We start from the raw sequence: 17,267 nt of genomic DNA on the forward strand, positions 1-17,267 counted from the left end.
ACAGCTGCAAACATTCGAGGCAGGATCTGAACCTCGTGGCAGTGTGACCGCAGAGAACCTGCCCTCCTGAGTGGGAATGACCGTCTCCAGCCTCAACCTGACTGTCGACAGGGACTGCGTTTGTAATAGATCCAAGTAGGCATTGAAGCCACTTGGGACTCCCAACTCTCTGCTGGGAACGTGATCAGAATCCTTTGACAAAGTGAGGAACCATCCCCTGATTTCTCTCTTTGGTGTATTTTGACGTTTTTTTACTTTTTTTTTTCCTCCAGTAACATCTTTATTGAGGTAGAATTCACATACCATACAATTCACCTATTTAAGGTTTATAACTGGGCGGCTCTTAGCATGTTCATAGTTGTGCAAACATCACCACAATTTTAGAACGATTTCATGAACCCCAAAAGAAACCCTGCACCCTTTAACTGTTATCCCCCAAACCATCCTGCCTTCCAGCCCTAGGCAACCACTAATCTACCTCTATCTCTCTAGATTTGCCTCTTCTGGAATTTTATATTAATGGAATCTTACAATATGTGGCCCTGCGTGACGGGTCCCTCTCAGCATCGTGTTTTCCTTCACAAGGGTTCCTCCGTGTTGTAGCATGTGTCCGTGTTTTGTCTTTGTGTGGCCAAATATTCCCTTGTATGGCTAGACCAAGTTTTATTTATCCACTCATTCATTGGTGGATGTTTGGGTTGTTTCCATATTTGGGCGCTTATGAATAATACTGCCATGAACATCCCTGTGCAAGCTTTGTGTGGACGTGTTCTCACTTCTCTTGGGCAGATACTTGGGATTAGACTTGCTGTGTCATGTGGTAACTAGATGTTTAACCCTTTGAGGAACTGCCAGACTGTCTTTCCACAGCAGCTGTGCCCCCCCCCACCCCCCGGCCAGTTGTGAGGACTCCAACCTCTCTATGCCCTTGCTAATATTTGTTATTATTTCTCTTTGCCATCCTAGTGGGTAGGAAGTGTTTCGATACTTTAAGAAAAATTGCAAGGGATACGTTAAATTTGATCAACCCCAAGTTTCTAGAACGTCTGTGGATAATCCAATACTCGGCGATGTTTTCCGGACAGCGTGGGCGTGCCGTGGGCCCCGGAGCGGTAGCTGGCCGGCCCCCTCCCAGGGCAGTCCAAAGCCTAGCAAGTTCTACAGTCCACAGGGGACTCACGCTGCCAGTGGGGCCATCACAAGGCCCACTGGCAACTCACACCCTGCCGTGTCCTCTTGTCTTCCAGCGATTCACGAGTTCCCCGCAGACCTGTTCTCCAACAAGGAGCGACAACACGGAGCCGTCCTGCTGCATATACTCGGTGTAAGTGGCCCGGTGGGATGGGCTGTTTCTACACCACAGGCAGGCGAAGCGTGTCTGCAGAGCACGGCCGAGCCGGAGTGTGTCAACGATGTCCCGTCCTCGTAAGACGGTACCTGGGAGAACAGGCGCTGGACCCGTTTTAACCACCAAAAACCCAGAATCTTAAAGATGTCGGGTGACTGGCTCTGTGTTGCACAGCAAGTGACCTCAAGAGCCAAGACAGGACTTCAAGTCTTCCTGGGCCCCATTTTCTGCTTTCATAAAAAGGGAGTGACAGCATCTCTCCCAGATGTGTGAACAGGTGTGAATGTGTGAGTAAAGTGCACCAGACGTTGCACAACATGTAAGAAGTGCTCTGTGCATGCTTGCTGTCATGATTCCCATGATCCCCCACCCCCATCCCAAATCTCACCACCTTGACATAACTATAGTTTAAAACTTTGGTGCACTCCTTCTCAAATTTCCCTGTCTTCAGATGAGCCTTGGTGGACAAAAGGTGGAATTCAAATACCAATTCAAAAAGAAATAGCGGGTCCAAACCTAAATTATAGGCAAAAGTTGCTCTTCTCTGTCAGCAGTAAGCAAACCGCAGCCTGAAGTCATTGCTGGTGTTTGTAAATAAAGTTTTATTGGAACACAGCCGTCCCCATCATTTCTGTGTTCTCTGCGGCTGCTTTTGTGCTTCAGTCCCCAAGTAGTTGTAACGCGGTGATGTGGTCCACAGAGCCAAAAATATTTACTGTCTGTCCCTTTGCAGAAAAAGTTTGCCAGCCCTATTGTGTGGTGTGGAGAAACGAAAGTGCTCGCGATTTGCTTTTCTACTTGGGACACGGCAAATTTTCCTCTGATTAGGTTCCCCAACCACCCAGCACCATTTGCTTCTATAAGCCCCACCAAGGATTAGTCTTTGCAAGAGATAATTCAGAAAGTGAAAGCTAGGATTCTCGCAGAGATAGTAGCCCCCTGAGAATGATGAGTGAGTGAAGTTTTAATTAACAGGATAAACCATTAATGAAAATGAAGGTTGTAGGCAAATATTGAGTGACAGGCCTGTGTATTTCCGTAATAGAGCTATTATCTTCCTAGCTCCTCTGGCTTTCCCACGCCCTCCTCTTTCACGAAGAGGGTGTGGGTTTGGCGAATTAATCCCATATTTCTGGTGCTCTGCTTCGGGAAAGTCTTGGTGTTGCTTGACTTTCCCAAGACAAAACCTTTTCTCCTGAACCTGAGAACACCTCAGGAATTTTGCCAGAGCCCTTTAGAGCTGACATTAGCCAAACAATGCCTAGAGGGCCAAATCTAGCCCACCTCCTGATTTTATAAATAAAGTTTTATTGGAACGCAGCCACACCCCCTCCATGTTCTCTTCTATGGCTGCGGTGTCATTGTGGCAGAGACCGTGTGACCTGTCAAGACTGAAACATTTACTATCTGACCATTCCAGAGAAACTTTGCTGACCCCTTCTTTAAGAGCAAGAAAAGGCTCAAGCTTTGGAGACATTTTTGTCTGCAGCGCTAGGAAGCTTCTCAGTTGCCCCACCAGAGCAGTGTGGAACCATCTTGGCCTCCTTTTCTCTCAAGTGTTTCCAAGGCCATCAAGAGAGCTACGGCCTCCCTTTGCCTGGAAGATGATGTTGGGGGAGCTTTTGGGGGTGTGAATTCAAGTCTGTATCCTGAGATTTTTATAGCAGGATCTCTCTCCCCTCGTTCTCTCTCCTTCACCCATAACCCCCAGTATTTGTTTCTTTTTGCTTCCCCCCCCCCCCCCCAAAGGTAGTGAGTCAGATCCAGGGACAGCCGTGCCTGGACTGCAGTAGACACCTGCCTTAGAGGCCTTGGCCACAGCTGATATATCTTCCAGTTTATTTAATCACAATTCATTAGTGTGCTACTCCAACAACTTCACAATTGTTTTTGCTGAAGCAGCCCAGCCCTTCCCATTTCTGTGAACAGAGCATCCATATCACTTTGTCTTTGAAGAAAGAAATGCTTCCCTCGGCATGTAGCACACAAAGTCCCATCTGTCCATGGGCCCTGGGCTTGGCCCGTCCCTCCAACCTCATATCCTCTATTTTCCACTTCAGTCTCACTCTGGTCTTACCTGCATTAGTCACCTTGCTGTTCCTCAAGGGCATCAAGCACACTCCTACCTCAGGACCTTTGCACTGGCCTTTCCCCAACAGTTACACGTTATTTGCCTATTTGCCCCACTAAGGTCAGTTACAGGATGCAGAGGCATTTCCTGGCAGGTTAGCCATGGATCCCTGATGCCTAGAATAGCGCCTGGCCCATAGGATGAGCTCAGTGAAACCATGTTGGATGAACAGGACAGGGAGGGGTTCTGTATATAAAACCATTTGAAAACTACTGATCTGTTCTTACTCTGTCATCAGATAGATGAAGAGACTGAGCCCTGGAGATGTGACTTATCCAAAGTCACATGGCAAATCAGTCCTAGAATCAGCAGTAGAATCTGGACTCTTCGTTCCATGAACCTCCGTGTGTGAATGGCTTGTGTGTTTTAACCTTTGCCAACATTAGGTAGCATTCCAGAAATTGCTGGCTCTCTAGCTGCCATTCATTCCAGCAGGGGGTGGCCGGGTGGTAAGAAGGAAATGGTGCCTTCACTAAAAATGAAGGGGGAAGATCAGGCTTGTTCTCATTTTAAACTCTTAAAATGGTGATTCTAAATGCTTTCCTTCTTAGCCCTGAGTGTTAGATCTGGCCTTTCAAGAGCAGACTCTGGTGCCGGGGAGAGAGCTGGTGCTTTACAAAGAGAGGAAGGAGCCCAAGACCATGTGGCCTGAGCTCTCATCCCCTTTGCTGCCCAGCACATTATTTCCCTTCCCTGGGACTCAGTTTCCCCGTCTGCTCGTGAGGGGATTGAGGGAGCAAATCTCTCTGGTGGTGGAATTTTCCTCTGTCTCTCTCTCCGTGCATCTAGCCTCTGCCTTGGCCAGGTGATGGCTGCCTGGTTCGGGGCGCGACAGCTGGCCGGCCATGCCTCCTCGGCAGCAGGTGCCTTTGCTGAAGATCTCCCCCATTTCCTCCTCAGGCTCTGTACATGTTCTACGCCTTGGCCATAGTCTGCGATGACTTTTTTGTTCCGTCTCTAGAGAAGATCTGCGAGGTATGTAGAGGGGACTTGGGATCCCACAGCAAAGCCGGGCAGGGAGGCAGGGGACCTGGGGCGACCTAGGACATAGGACACGTCAGGGCCAGACTGAGAAGGACCAAGCAGGGAGCACTCTGGTGGTGAAGATTGGCCACACGCTTAGTGTGGCCACAGCAAAGCCTGGCTTTGAAAGCCCTAGAGTAGAGTTGGCAGAGGGCGTCCTCTCCCCGATTTGGCAGAAGAAAGGCTCCTGGTGGGCAGTCAGCACCCAGAACCTCTGGCTTCCCGAAGCAGCAGGTGGCAGGTACCAGGTGGGGATCTGTGTCTTGGAGGAGGGTGCCGAGGCTGAGCAGGGAATACCCTTTGGTCCAATGTTTGCAGGCTGACATTTTCTCCTTCTAATTGTTTTGTGAACTTTTGACTTTCTTGTCTTCTCTCTCCTCACATGCAAGACTCCAGCACTGGGGCGCTTGGCCGGCTCAGTTGGTAGAGCATGTAACTCTTGATCTTGGGGTTGTGGGTTCGAGCCCCACGTTGAGTGTAGAGATTACTTAAAAATAAAATCTTAAAAGAAAAAAAAAAAAAGGCTCCAGTGTGTCTCTCTGCTCTGCCTTACCCTTGGCTTCTGACCAAGGAAGGAAAACTACCTCTGTTTCCAGCACCTACTATGTGCAGATGGCTCTGGGCTTTGGCACACTTTGTCCCTGTGAAATCTCTCAGCTGTTTGAGGCCATGTTGTTGTTGTGACATCTGCAGCCGGAGACAGAGCTGGTTAGGACAGGTGCTTCCATGCTGCTAAGCACAGAAGAGGGACTTTTTGACCTGGGCCTCCTGAAGAGTGAGGGATGTGACAGAGGTGTGCAAAGGCCTTCCCCTCCCCCTGTCTCTCTTTGCTCACCTCTCCACCTCTCACCCGGCTCAGACCGCACGGTGGGTCAGTGAGTAAGTTGAGCCGGCGAAAGAGCGTAAGGAGAGAATCAGGAAATGTCCTCTGGGGATGGGCGACCAATGCACAGGACAGTGCCCAGTGGAAGTGCCCCTCCAGGTTACCTGTCTCTGTAAGGACACAGACGTGAGCGAGGGGATTTTCCTGGATATATGGGCAAATCCACTAGAAGGGGCTCAGTGAGAGCCATCAAAGGACTGAAGAGCCTAAAGGAGGGATGCAGTGTCTCTGTTGGGGAGAAGCCTAGGAGGGCTTCATGGAGGAAGCGGTATTTGGTCCAAGCTTGCGCAGTGGTGAGGATTTCTCCAAGCAGAGAGGGCAGGGAAGGGTGTTCCAGGAGGAAGGAGGAGCCCAGGCAAAGACAGAACAGGATGTAGCATGGTTTGTATTATGCTAGAAGATACTAGAGATGCTTTGATGGCAGATCATCTTCTGTGGAACCCTCTCCTGGTTGATGAGGTTAGGGTGGCCAGGCTTCTGCCCTGGGGGATCAGTGCTTGACAGAAGTCCAGAGCTCCGACCCATCCGAGGGACCCCTTCCTACAGCAAGGTCAGCAGGGAGGTTGTGCTGACCCCAGGCTGCCCAGGGTACTTTGGAAGGTGGATGCAGGAGGACACCAAGCCCTGCCCAGACGCCTTCTGAGCACCACAGAGAAGGTGCCTTCAGGTTGGTGTTCAGGGAGATCCAGAATCTTGGTGGTTTCTCCCAACATCCAAAGCCCCCGGCGCCACATTCTTGATCAGAGGATTGGCCTCTGTGGCTGGAGCATGGCCTTGCCAAGCAGAGTGTGTCTTGACAGAGCTCCAGCCCTACGTCATGCTGCCTCATCCCCTGAGAGAGGGTGTCTGGGTCTTCGTCTCTGTGAGCAGCCGTGCATTGGGCCTGCCATGGAGAAGGCCTTCTGGAATGCAAGGGCCAGACTGTGCATCTGGGACCTCCAGGTTCCTGGAGAAGTCTGCGTGGTACCCAGGGTCTGCGTGGGCCCTGGGGGTGGCTCCCTGCTGAGCACCACTGCGTACCAGACTCTGTGAGGTGCTGGCGACCCAAGGCTGAGAAAAAGGCCAACCTGTCCTCCTCGTCCGGTGGGGAAGGCAAGCGCATAACCCTCGGACCCTCATCGGGTGATCTGTGCTTCGTTAATTGGAGGACCAGACTCTTTGACCTGTCCCAGGGGACAGGTGGCTCTGGGTGTACCCCTAGAGAGGAGACCTCATTTAGGGGCTTGGAGAGTGAGCAGAAACTGACAGGGGAAGGGGACAGGGGACTCCGGGTGGGGTGGCCGACAGAGTAGCGGGAGGTGTGTGCTCGGGGTGCCGGGAGGCGACACGGCCCGCTCAGGCCACAGCAGTTTCCCCACGCTTTCTGGGGCCGCAGGAGTGTCCGCTGAGTGTGTCCGCTGTCCCCACCTCCCAGCCTGAGTGTCTGTGGTCACTTCCGTTTCAGAAGCTCCATCTGAGTGAAGACGTTGCTGGAGCCACCTTCATGGCTGCGGGAAGCTCGACGCCCGAGCTGTTTGCCTCCGTTATTGGTAAGAAATCCCAACCGGCCAGGGACCCAGGGTCTAGACCCCCCTCACCTGACCAGTAAGGGCATTTGTCAGCTCGGAGCCTCTGTTTTCTCAACTGTAGAACGGGAGAGCTGGGGAGACAGAAGGTAGCGGTTCCCTGGGGCATGCGGTGGAGCGGAGAGTGGGTGGGGAGAGGGTTCCTTTTGGGGGTGATGAGAATGTTCTAAAATTAGATTGTGGTGACGGTTGCACAATTCTGGGACTATACCAAAAGACTGGATTATATACTTCAAGTGGGTGAGTTTTATGGCATGTGAATTATATCTCGATAAAGCTATTAAAAAAAACGGGGAGTGGAGTAGCTGGTCCCCAGGACACTGTCTCCTCTCTGGTTTTGCCGTCCCCCTCAGCCCCACAGGCATTGTGGTGGTGAGAACAACTCCCTCCATCCATGGGGCTGGGGACACAGACCTCACAGCGGCCTGGGTCGGGGGCAGGGCAGGCCCAGGAGGATTTCCGCCTCTCCCGTTGCAGGCGTGTTCATCACCCACGGAGACGTTGGGGTTGGAACCATCGTGGGCTCTGCCGTATTCAACATCTTGTGCATAATTGGCGTTTGTGGATTATTTGCGGGGCAGGTCAGTGGTTTGTCTCCCTTCGTAGAGTGACCTAAGGGACAGCAGTGGGGGAACCCAGGGCCGCCCCTTAGATGCGCCCTCGACTGAATGCGGCTGAGCAAGTCAGCTTCCCCCTCTGAGCCCAGGTCCTCACGGGTGCAAGTGGCATCTGACATTCCTTCCACATCCCGCACCAGCGGATCCGAGGGCAGGACAGTGTCGGCTCTGCTGTCCGGGCCGAGGGTGAGCGTCCACTCAGTAGCAGTAGATCTTTGAGAGGCACCTCCTATAACCCTGGCGCTGAGCTAGATTCTGGAAATATCTGAGGCCTGCCTTTGGCCTCCTTAGCAAGGAGCATGAAGCTGACCTGTTGCTGATACCCCATCAGCATCTTCCTGGTCATCAGGGCCGTGGGGACGTTAGACTCACCCTCAGAGAGTGAGACTCATGAGTAGGCCCTACCTGGCCAAGGGAGGTAGAGGTGGGCGGCTAGTTTACCACCAGAAGCTTCCAGCATCGGGGGGAAAGCAAGTACTTCTGGCCTCTGCCTTGACCTTGGGCTTCTGCTGTGAGACATGAGATGTTACCTTGAAGGAGCTTGGCCATCACTTACAAACATTCTGTACTTTTGTTCTGTTCCCCAAATATAGAGAAGAACACTGGGCGGCCTTGAGCAGCCAGGAAAGATTTGTTTCTGGTGGCACAGTTAGGAGGAGCTCCATGGGCACATCCCTGCACCTGCAGGGCTCAGGGGGTGGCGAGAAAGCCACTCCCCGCACCAACCCCCCCACCCAGTCTCCCCAACCAGCAGCAGCTGACAGCCCTTTGCTTGGCAGGTGGTCCGTCTGACGTGGTGGGCTGTGTGCCGAGACTCCGTGTACTACACCCTCTCTGTCGTCGTCCTCATTGCTGTGAGTTACCCCCTGCCCGTGTGCGGGCACAGGACCCCTGCCTGTCTCTGTCCCCAGCGCCATAATTGATCCATCCCCTTGCCACCGTGCCTCCCCTGCCTGAAAACCTCATACCTGACACCCTGGTTATGGAGCAAATCCAGGGACCACCTTGAATTCAAAAAGGCCTTGGAAACGTCAAAGCATGTGTCACATGGTCCGAGCGGTTAAGTTCAAGCACTTTGCTCCTCAGGGGCCCTCAGAGCCTCACTTAGAGCCCGATGCCTGAGAATCAGAGTTTCTGGGTTCACTGCTTACTGCAGAGCAGGAGAGAGAGAGGCTGGTTAGAGGCAGGCATTGTGGGCACCTGGGAGAACAGGAGAAAGGCAGAAGAGCTGGAACAGAGATTTCTCGGGTCTGTTAGTATCGGGGGGAAGGGGGGGATTACCCCTGTGGTCCCCCGAGGGCTAGGGTGACATCATGGCACACGACACTGAAGCATATGATGCAGGCTACTGCCGAGGAGTGTGCCATCCACAGGGGAGCCATTTCAATTCAAGCGGTGGCATGAGGGCAGATGCACATGGTGTGCCCAGATTTTCTGGAATGTGCCCCAGAGAGACCGTTCTCAACCTTACAAGATCTAGAGCCAACTGTATAGGGCAGTCCCATCCCTTGTATGAATTCTCTATTGCTGCGTAACAAATTTCCCCCAAACTCAGCCGCCTAAACTAGCAAGTATTTCTCGCTCTTGTTGTCTATGGATCAGGATCTGGGGGTGACTTAACTGCGTCCTCTGCTCCAGGGCTTCTCACAGATGTTGGCCAGGGTATACAACTCCCCTAGGAGAGGATCCGCTTTGGGGATCCCTGGTGGGGCTGCAGATAGGCCTCCTCCAATCCTTCCTGGCCGGCCGCTCCTCAGTACAGCGCTCACCACGCTAACTGGCTTCCCTCAGAGCAAGAGTGAGAAGGTGCCAGGGTGGAAGCGAGTCTGTAACCTAATCTTGGAGGTGATAACCCATCACTTTTGCCATATTCTGTTTGTTAGAAGCCAGTCCCTAGGTCCAGGCCGTAGAGACAGGTGCAGTGGCATGCATGTCAGGCAGAGGGTTACTGGGACCATTTGAGACAACTGGGACCCCTGCCTACCACAACCCTGAAAACGAAAGTTATAGATAAAATAATTCACCTGTACACGGTTTCAAAAAAAAAAAAAAAAGAAGAATCAATATGATGCCCAAACTATCAAAGACAAAAGTCATTTATAATAAAAGAATACATCTTTCAGTGTGTAAATGTTTTGGCAAGAAGATGCTAGAACCCCAGATGATGTAACCCGTTGCCCCCATACAGAAAAATCTCTGAGCCTGAAATCTACCTGCACAGACTGAAGGCCGGGTGCTGGGCGGGCACCTTGGACCCCGTGAGTGGTGCCGACATTGATGACATGATTTTCCAAAATTATGAATGACCCCTGATAAACCGCTAGGCAGAGCCAAGTCCACCTGCCCCTCCATTTGCATGATAGCTACCTCACTGGAGAATTACATATTTATTAAAACTGTGTAAAAGTACTTTGATTTGTACAGTGGAGTTAAGTTTTGGGCTCAGGTCTCCCTCCTCCTCACTGCCCCGCCACTTGCCTAAATATTTAGCCAGACATTTAAATAAGATGTGTGCCACATGTGGGAAAACCTTCTGATAGACGTATTTCACATGTTCTAGCTTGGTCAGCACCTGGCCAGCACCTTGCCTCTAAATGCCAGTAGCCCTCCACTGGGCTGTATAAACTAAAAATATCCCCCTCAAATGTCCTCACGTTCCCCAAGGCGGGCATTGGGCACCTCTCTGTTGAGTGCTACTTCCCCAGAGCCTGGAGTTTGGGGAGCCTCACGGTGATGCCCAGCCAAGATGACCCCTCTTGGAAATGGCCTCCCCACGGCAGCTCCCATGTGTGCTGCCCGCCATGACAGCCAGGAAAGGGGCACCGTGGGTCCCCTGGCTTCTCCTCGCATCCTATGCAGGGCCCCTTGGTCTCCAAGATCAGTTGGTGGGTGTAGCCTTCTATCTTCCTGTCCACACTGGGCCTGGCTGGTGGTGCTCCCAGGACTCCTCCCCTGGACCACAGGGGCATCATTCACCTGTGTCTGTGCCCAAGATTCTGGGTGGGGTTGTGGGGCAAGGACTGTGCCCTCTGCAGAAACTGAGCATCCCCACCATCAGCCCGGGGCTCCCTTCAAATAGTACAAGTGGGTCCTTTGCCCTTAGAATCTCCAAAGAGGTTACTCTCTATTTAAAGAAAATAATATCCCTTGGAGCACCTGGGTGGCTCAGTCAGTTAAGCGTCTGCCTTCAGATCAGATCATGATCCCAGGGTCCTGGGATCGAGCCTTGAGTTGGACTCCCTGCTCAGTGGGCAGTCTGCTTCTCCTTCTGCCCCTCCCCCCTGCTCATGCTCTAACTCTCTCTCAAATAAATAAAATCTTAAAAAAAAAAAGAAATAATATCCCTTCCCTCCCATATACACGAGTACCATAGATAGGTAGGTACTGTAGGGAGACAAACAGATGGGTGTCTTTCAGTTTTTAAGAGTGTTGATTTCAGCAAGTCTGTGCATCTGCCAGGCTGGCCCCATCCGTGACCTGGAGTGTAATGAAGCACGGGCCATTTCTCTTGGGAGGCCCACGCTAACCTGGAGCCACACACGGTCGCATCTGCTGGGTTGGGTTTCGACTAAGGAGAGGTCACCTGCCGCTGAGAAACCCAGAAATGGAGAGAGGAGCCCAGCTTTGTGTAAAAATAACAAGGCACTGTGTGTGAGCTCTGAGTGCTTAAGGGTCTGTGTGTGTTCTTTTGGAATAAATATGTCCCCCACCCTTTGTTTCTTTTGCCTTCCAGTTCATATATGATGAAGAAATTGTGTGGTAAGTTTTAAACGTTTGTTTCTTGTTCCTTTTTTGGTCCTATCCTTCCTCTTTGGGTTCGTTGAAACTTTTTTGAGATTATTTTTACAAACATGAGCTTATGCACTTGTGAAAGTAAAAAGCATCATTCTAAGCAGTCACACCTTTATCCTTTCAAAGTGACAAAGATTGTTTCCCTCAGTGTTCCTGCTCTACCAAATAACAAAGTATATTATAAAGCTAAAATAATGAAAACGGTATGGCATTTTTCCACTGGGATAAACATAGGCCAAAATGGACTGTGGAACCAAGAACCCAGTCATGGGCCCATTTCTTGGCCGGGGGATATGACAGGTGTCACGACAGGCAGTGAGTTAGGGAGAGGGTCTCAAATACTGCTGGAGAAACTAGGGATCTATACAGAACAAAATAACGTCAGATCCCTTCCTCACACCTTATACAAGAAGAGAATCCAGATGAATTAAAGATCTCACTGTAGGGGCGCCTGGGTGGCTCAGTTGGTTAAGTATCTGCCTTCAGCTCAGGTCATGATCTCAGGGTCCTGGGATCGAGTCCCGTGTTGGGCTCCCTACTCAGTGGGGACTCTCTTCTCTCTTTCCCTCTTCCCTGCACTTGTGCTTGCTCGCTCGCTCTCTCAAATAAAATCTTTTTAAAAAGCACTAAAGCTTTCACTGTAAAAAGCAAAGTTAAACAGAATAAAATGTCAGGACTCACCTTTATGACCTCGAGATAGGAAATGGTTCCTTAATTAAGATACATAAAGCAGAAACTTGAAAGGAAAGGTGGGTGTATTCACTGTATATGTGTATCCTACATCCATAGGCCATAGAAATGTTCTCTTCATGACAGTGATTCAGAGTCCGCATCACGTCGGTGTCTATTTGTGGGAATGTGCTCAGGAGGCCTTGCTGAGCAGCCAGGTGCTATGGGCCCAGAGAAACTTGTTTTCACCCCCCGCTCCCCGGCCCCTAACCCACCATGTGAGCCAGGCAGCCTCTCCTCATCAGGGGTCTCCTTTGCCTAGGTGGAGTGGGGGTGGCGGTAGCGGGGTCATCTACAAGTCTCTCCGTAGCTCTGCTGGGCTGCAGCTTCTGTCAGCAGAGGGAGAGTTCCTGAAACAACCGTAGCTCGTGCCTGGCACATAGTAGGCCTTCAGCACACGTTTGTCAGATGACCAGACAAATTAAGCTGGGTGGCTCCTCAGAGGCTTGTGGTCTGAGCTGCAAAGATCCTGGCCACGTCGGGGGTTGGGCGCCTCATCTGCTGGATAGCTGGATGTGCATCCCAGGAAGGCCCCCACCCCGCCCTGCCCCAGTGCTCAGCCCTGCAGGCTCCTGTGCTGGCCCCTTTCTCCAGACAGTTCTTTGGGCCCCTTCCCACCTGTACCCACAGCCTTTTTGGTCCCGGGCCAGAATCTCGGGTGAGCTTACAGGTCTCTTAGGACCAATTTGGTATGACTCCAGGTCACTCCCCGCTGTGGATCCTTGGATGGGGTGGTCCTGGTCCCTCTATTTTCTAGGTACCTGTGGGAACGCTGCCTGAGCCCTGCAGACCCCCTGTCGCTGAGAAGAACCCACCCTTACCTTCTCTGTCCCCAAGAGGGCTTCACATGGCAGCTGGACACAGGCTGGGGGGCCTCCCCTACATGCCTGGCACGGGGGCCAGGGAGGGTCAAAGGACCTCCTGCCCTATTCCCTGCTGCCTAGCCGTCAGTCCCAGGCCCCAAGCGCCCCCAGCCCTAACCACAGTCTCCGTTCTCTCTTTGAGGTGGGAAGGACTGGTGCTCATCATCTTGTATGCGTTTTACATTCTGATCATGAAGTAAGTAGCTTTTTTCTCTTCTCCCGCTGGGCAGTCTGATGCCTCGTTCCGCTTCCTGCTCTAGCCTTTTGTTAGAGCCCAGACAAAATTGATGACAGACCAGCTGTCATCTATTCCAGCCAGCTCCGGTTCTCTGGGGGGTACCCGCTGGGGTGCTCAGACACTGTTTGGGGGGTGCTGTCCGGACCAGAGGAGGCAGGGCTGGTGGGTGGAGGATGAGGCTGCTCCAAGACAGATGGCAAGCAAGACCTCTTTCCCTGTGGCTCCTCCCTGCCCCGGGTGACCGCTTTTTCTCACTGGCCCTGTAACTCTCCCGATCATGTAATACTGCTCTTCTTAAAGAGCCAGGCTGCCTCACTTCTGCGCCAGGCTTCGTACAATGCCACCTGCAGGGGGCGTCACTCAGGAAGGAAGGTGCAGATGGTGGGTCAGGGATGTGCACCCAAGCAGCAATTCCAAAACTGCCTGGGTGAGCGTGATCCCAAAAGAGCCCGTGAGGAATATTATTCAGCCCTAAAAAAGGAAGGGAATTCTGTCGTGTGCTACAACAGGGATGAGCCCTGCAAACATGCTAAGTGAAAGGAGCCAGTCGCAAAAGGACAAAGATAGTATGATTCCACTTAGGCGAGGTAGCCAGGAGAAGTCCAATCCATAGAGATAGTAAGTTAGAGATTACCAGGGGGCCTGGGGGAGGGGCCGATCACTGGTTAATTGATGAATGGGCACACAGAATTGTTCTCGATGCTGCAACCCAACAGTAAATAATGCTGACAGTCACCCGACATGTTCTGGAACTGTGATTAATGCCAGTGAATTAGACACTTAAAAATGAAAAAGAGTTAAAATAGCAAACTTTATGTCCCCCCAATTTTTCCACATTAAAAAAAAAAAAGAAAAAGAAAAACACCCCCTTGAGCTGAGTCCTCTTTAGGTTTTGTCTTCTTGTCCACATCCTCAGAAAGAGTTAAAAGCAACACTGAGTTTGAGGAGACTCTGAAGCCCCACATTAATATCAAATGTTTATAGTATTTTGTGAAAATGGGTGATCACCTGTCCAAGGGCAGGAGGCTTGTCCTCCCGTGAACCGCTTGCTCTCTTTCAGTGAGGTGGGCGGTCTGGGGTCAAAGCTGGAGATGGTATCTTTTCTGGGGGGTGGGGGGTGTGCCTGGCTAGGAGGGGTGCAGGCATGGCCCACCGGGCAGCCCATGGGGGCAGGACCTGCAGCTGTGGGAGGGAGGATCAGCCTGGTGACACCTCCTTGGAGCCTGCCCTTGACGCTGGCCTGAACTTCCTTTATGAGGACAGGCTTGGGACGGGCATAAGTAGGCATGGGTCGTGCTCTTGGACCAGAGGTTCCTTATGCCACCACCACTCCCCCCCGCCCCACACAATGTTCTCGGGGTCCTGTCAGGGGACTGTCAGCTCCATGGGCCACTCCCAGGGTCTTCCGCCTGTGTGTGCATGGGCTGGGGGGTGGGGATACCTGCCCACTGCGGCCAGGTGTCTCCCGAAGCTCTGACCTCCGGCCTTCACTTGCAGGTACAATGTGAAGATGCAGGCCTTTTTCACCATCAAACAAAAGGCCGTTGCCAATGGCAACACGGTCAACAGTGAGCTGGAGGATGGTAATGATTACTGTGATAGCAGTTCTGATGACCCCTCCATGCCATTGCTGGGGCAAGGTAAGGCTGAGCAGACAGGAGCCGCCCCAACCACGTCACTGAAACTGCTCTCCCCTTCTCTTTCCTGCCCACGCCACCCCCCCAAATTGTCCCTCTCTTACCTTTGGCCCCCGAGGAGAGGTGGCTCAGATTTGCATTTGCATAGAAGGGAGAAGAACCAAGAGTCAACAGTCACGCCCTGGGGACTTTTCCCCAAGCCTCCCGAGGAAGGCTCCAGGCCTGCTGGGCTCAGAGCCCTCCGAAACGCAGTGAGTTACCTCTCTGACCCTTGTAAAAGGCCAGTGGCAGGAGGCTGAGGACTTGGGGTGACAGAGCAGGCGCGGGTCTCCCTGTGATTTCTCACACACCGGGCCCAGCTCTGGCGGAGAACTCCGTTCTGGAGAGACCTCTGGCTTGTCACCCAGAGGAATGGCAAGGCCCGGGAGGGCAGCCACAGAGCTGAGCAGGAATGCCCAGACTGGCCCCTGAGAGCCCTGCTTGGGAGCCCTGGCCCAGGGGCTGCAGCCTTGTGTCCTCAGCTTCTCTTTGGTCCCCTTGCCTGGGGTTCTGGGCCTGCAGAGCGAGTGCGTGTTGTCTCTGCCGAGGTCCCCCAATCCGCTAGGCCAGACCAGCTGCTGCTTTGGAAACCGCATCTTAATCCCACCAGTTACTCAGTGATTCCCGGTGTGGGGGCGGGGGGGGGGGGGAGCTGCCAGCAAGAGGGGCACGTTTCTGTTCTTCCCCACCCAAGCCCCCAGGGAGTGTTAGGGCCTGAATAGGTTCTTGTACTGAGGGTCGAGGAAAAACAGATGCGGCTGTTCCTAATTCCACCCACGGTGTTGGCAAAGGCCTCTTCAGCAGCGGACAGGTGGATGGGCCACGTGAGGGTCTTTCTCCCACGCTCCCCGTGGCCCTGGGCGAGCCACGTCCTCTTTCAGGCGACCTGAACTCCTTCATGGTGTCTGCGACAGCCCAGGTGGTCTCAGGGGCCTGGGACGTGTGGGGGCTGAAATCTGTCCGCCTTGGCCCCTCACAGAAATCTGCTCGTGCCTGGGACATGTGGGGGCTGAAATCTGTCCTCCTTGGCCCCTCACAGAATAAACTTGCCTGACGTCCAGGGGATGGAGCCCCTACCCTGATCCACCCCTCATACCCCTCACCCTGGGGTAGGGTCTCCATCCCCTGGACGTCAGGCAAGTTTATTCTGTCCCACCTCAGGGACCCCGCTTCACAGGTGCTTGAGGGAGGAATGAATCTCTCCTTACAGAAAGAAGAAACCCACTGGGGTAGGGGTGGGGGAGGGGGGGTACCAGTGTAGTCATGGTTACGGCCCGGCTGCCAGAAGCCGGTCCCTGACGGTCAGAGGAGAGAGGCCTGCAGAACCTGGGGCTGTATCCATGTGTCCTGTTGCCAAAATGCCGAGCAGCCTACCCCAGGGGAGAGCCCGTTCCCAGGACCACCTCCTCAGAGGGGAGGGATGGATGTGGCTGCTGGTTTGCATTTTAGCTCCACAGATTAACAGTGGCCCCGAGGTCCCAACCGCACATCCCCACACACAGTGTCTCAGGACAGGGGCTGAGTCCTGCCCAGTCTTGTACCCAGAGATTAGTGCTCCGGGGCCCTCAGGACCTTCACGGCAAAGAAGGTCATTCCTCAGGTGCCCCAAGAGCTACCTACCACCTGTGTGGCCGATGGAGGAGGCACCTCCCTAGGGTCCCATGGGAAGCATCCCTTACTCGCGTACGGCTGCGTGGGTAGCGGCCACATGCGGGACCTCTCCTACAGCTCTGTCCTGGTGCTGTCTCCACAACTTTGGTACCCAGGACAGTAGGACCTCCCGCACAGGTCTCTTATTTTCCGCCAGATATCTAAGTCCAGGAAAATTTCTAGAAAATTAGAAGATTAGACACAAGGCTGCCCAACCTCCCCCCAACCCAAACACAGGAAAAGGAGGAAGATAGGCCTCCCTCCCAAGTTTTATCAGGGAGAAGGCATTTAGATAAAGGCCAAGGAGAAAAAGATCTGGCGGGGGGAGGCTGCAGGACTGGAAGTGGAGAGGTAGGAGTCCCAGAGATGCGGCTTTCAGGATTTTGTAGCCCTGGCTGGTGGAGGGCCCTGTGTGTAAGTCACCGCAGGGTGCTGTCCCCCCAGAAATAGACTGAGGAAGGAGCTCCCAGGAACCCTGCAGGGACTGAAAAGGGGGCCTCAGCAGTTTGCCTCTCCTAGCGGTGATGTTGTCACGAATCTTTCCAATACAGAGCTCCCCTCCCTGCTCCTCAGCCTGCAGGCGGGTCCCCATCTTCCCACCCACCCGAGGAAGCCCAAGATTGTAGCTGGTGGATTCTGTCAAGAACCCACGTACACACACAGCTCTGCCTTTGCCTGTTCCCAGTTTCGGTGTTTCCCCGTGTCAAATCAAAATTTTCAACCTGGCCTCTTCGCAGGTGTTTGGCCTTGTT

General features: G+C 52.9%; 1 protein-coding gene across 4 annotated transcripts in view; it reads left to right on the forward strand.

Moving 5' to 3' along the window:
* SLC24A4 (solute carrier family 24 member 4) overlaps positions 1–17,267 on the forward strand; it is a 164,074-nt gene that overhangs the window by 103,850 nt on the left and 42,957 nt on the right. For 3 of the 4 annotated variants that reach the window (XM_036071554.2, XM_036071553.2, XM_036071557.2), the window contains 8 exons: positions 1,248–1,324; positions 4,380–4,454; positions 6,830–6,914; positions 7,428–7,531; positions 8,347–8,421; positions 11,301–11,326; positions 13,094–13,147; positions 14,687–14,829. In XM_036071554.2, the coding sequence (XP_035927447.2) occupies positions 1,248–1,324; positions 4,380–4,454; positions 6,830–6,914; positions 7,428–7,531; positions 8,347–8,421; positions 11,301–11,326; positions 13,094–13,147; positions 14,687–14,829 (639 nt within the window). The remainder of the gene's footprint in view (positions 1–1,247; positions 1,325–4,379; positions 4,455–6,829; positions 6,915–7,427; positions 7,532–8,346; positions 8,422–11,300; positions 11,327–13,093; positions 13,148–14,686; positions 14,830–17,267) is intronic. The other variant, XM_036071555.2, reaches the window with a different exon arrangement.

Source organism: Halichoerus grypus, chromosome 8 (assembly GCF_964656455.1).
Source record: "Halichoerus grypus chromosome 8, mHalGry1.hap1.1, whole genome shotgun sequence".
NCBI classification, from domain to species: Eukaryota; Metazoa; Chordata; class Mammalia; order Carnivora; family Phocidae; genus Halichoerus; species Halichoerus grypus.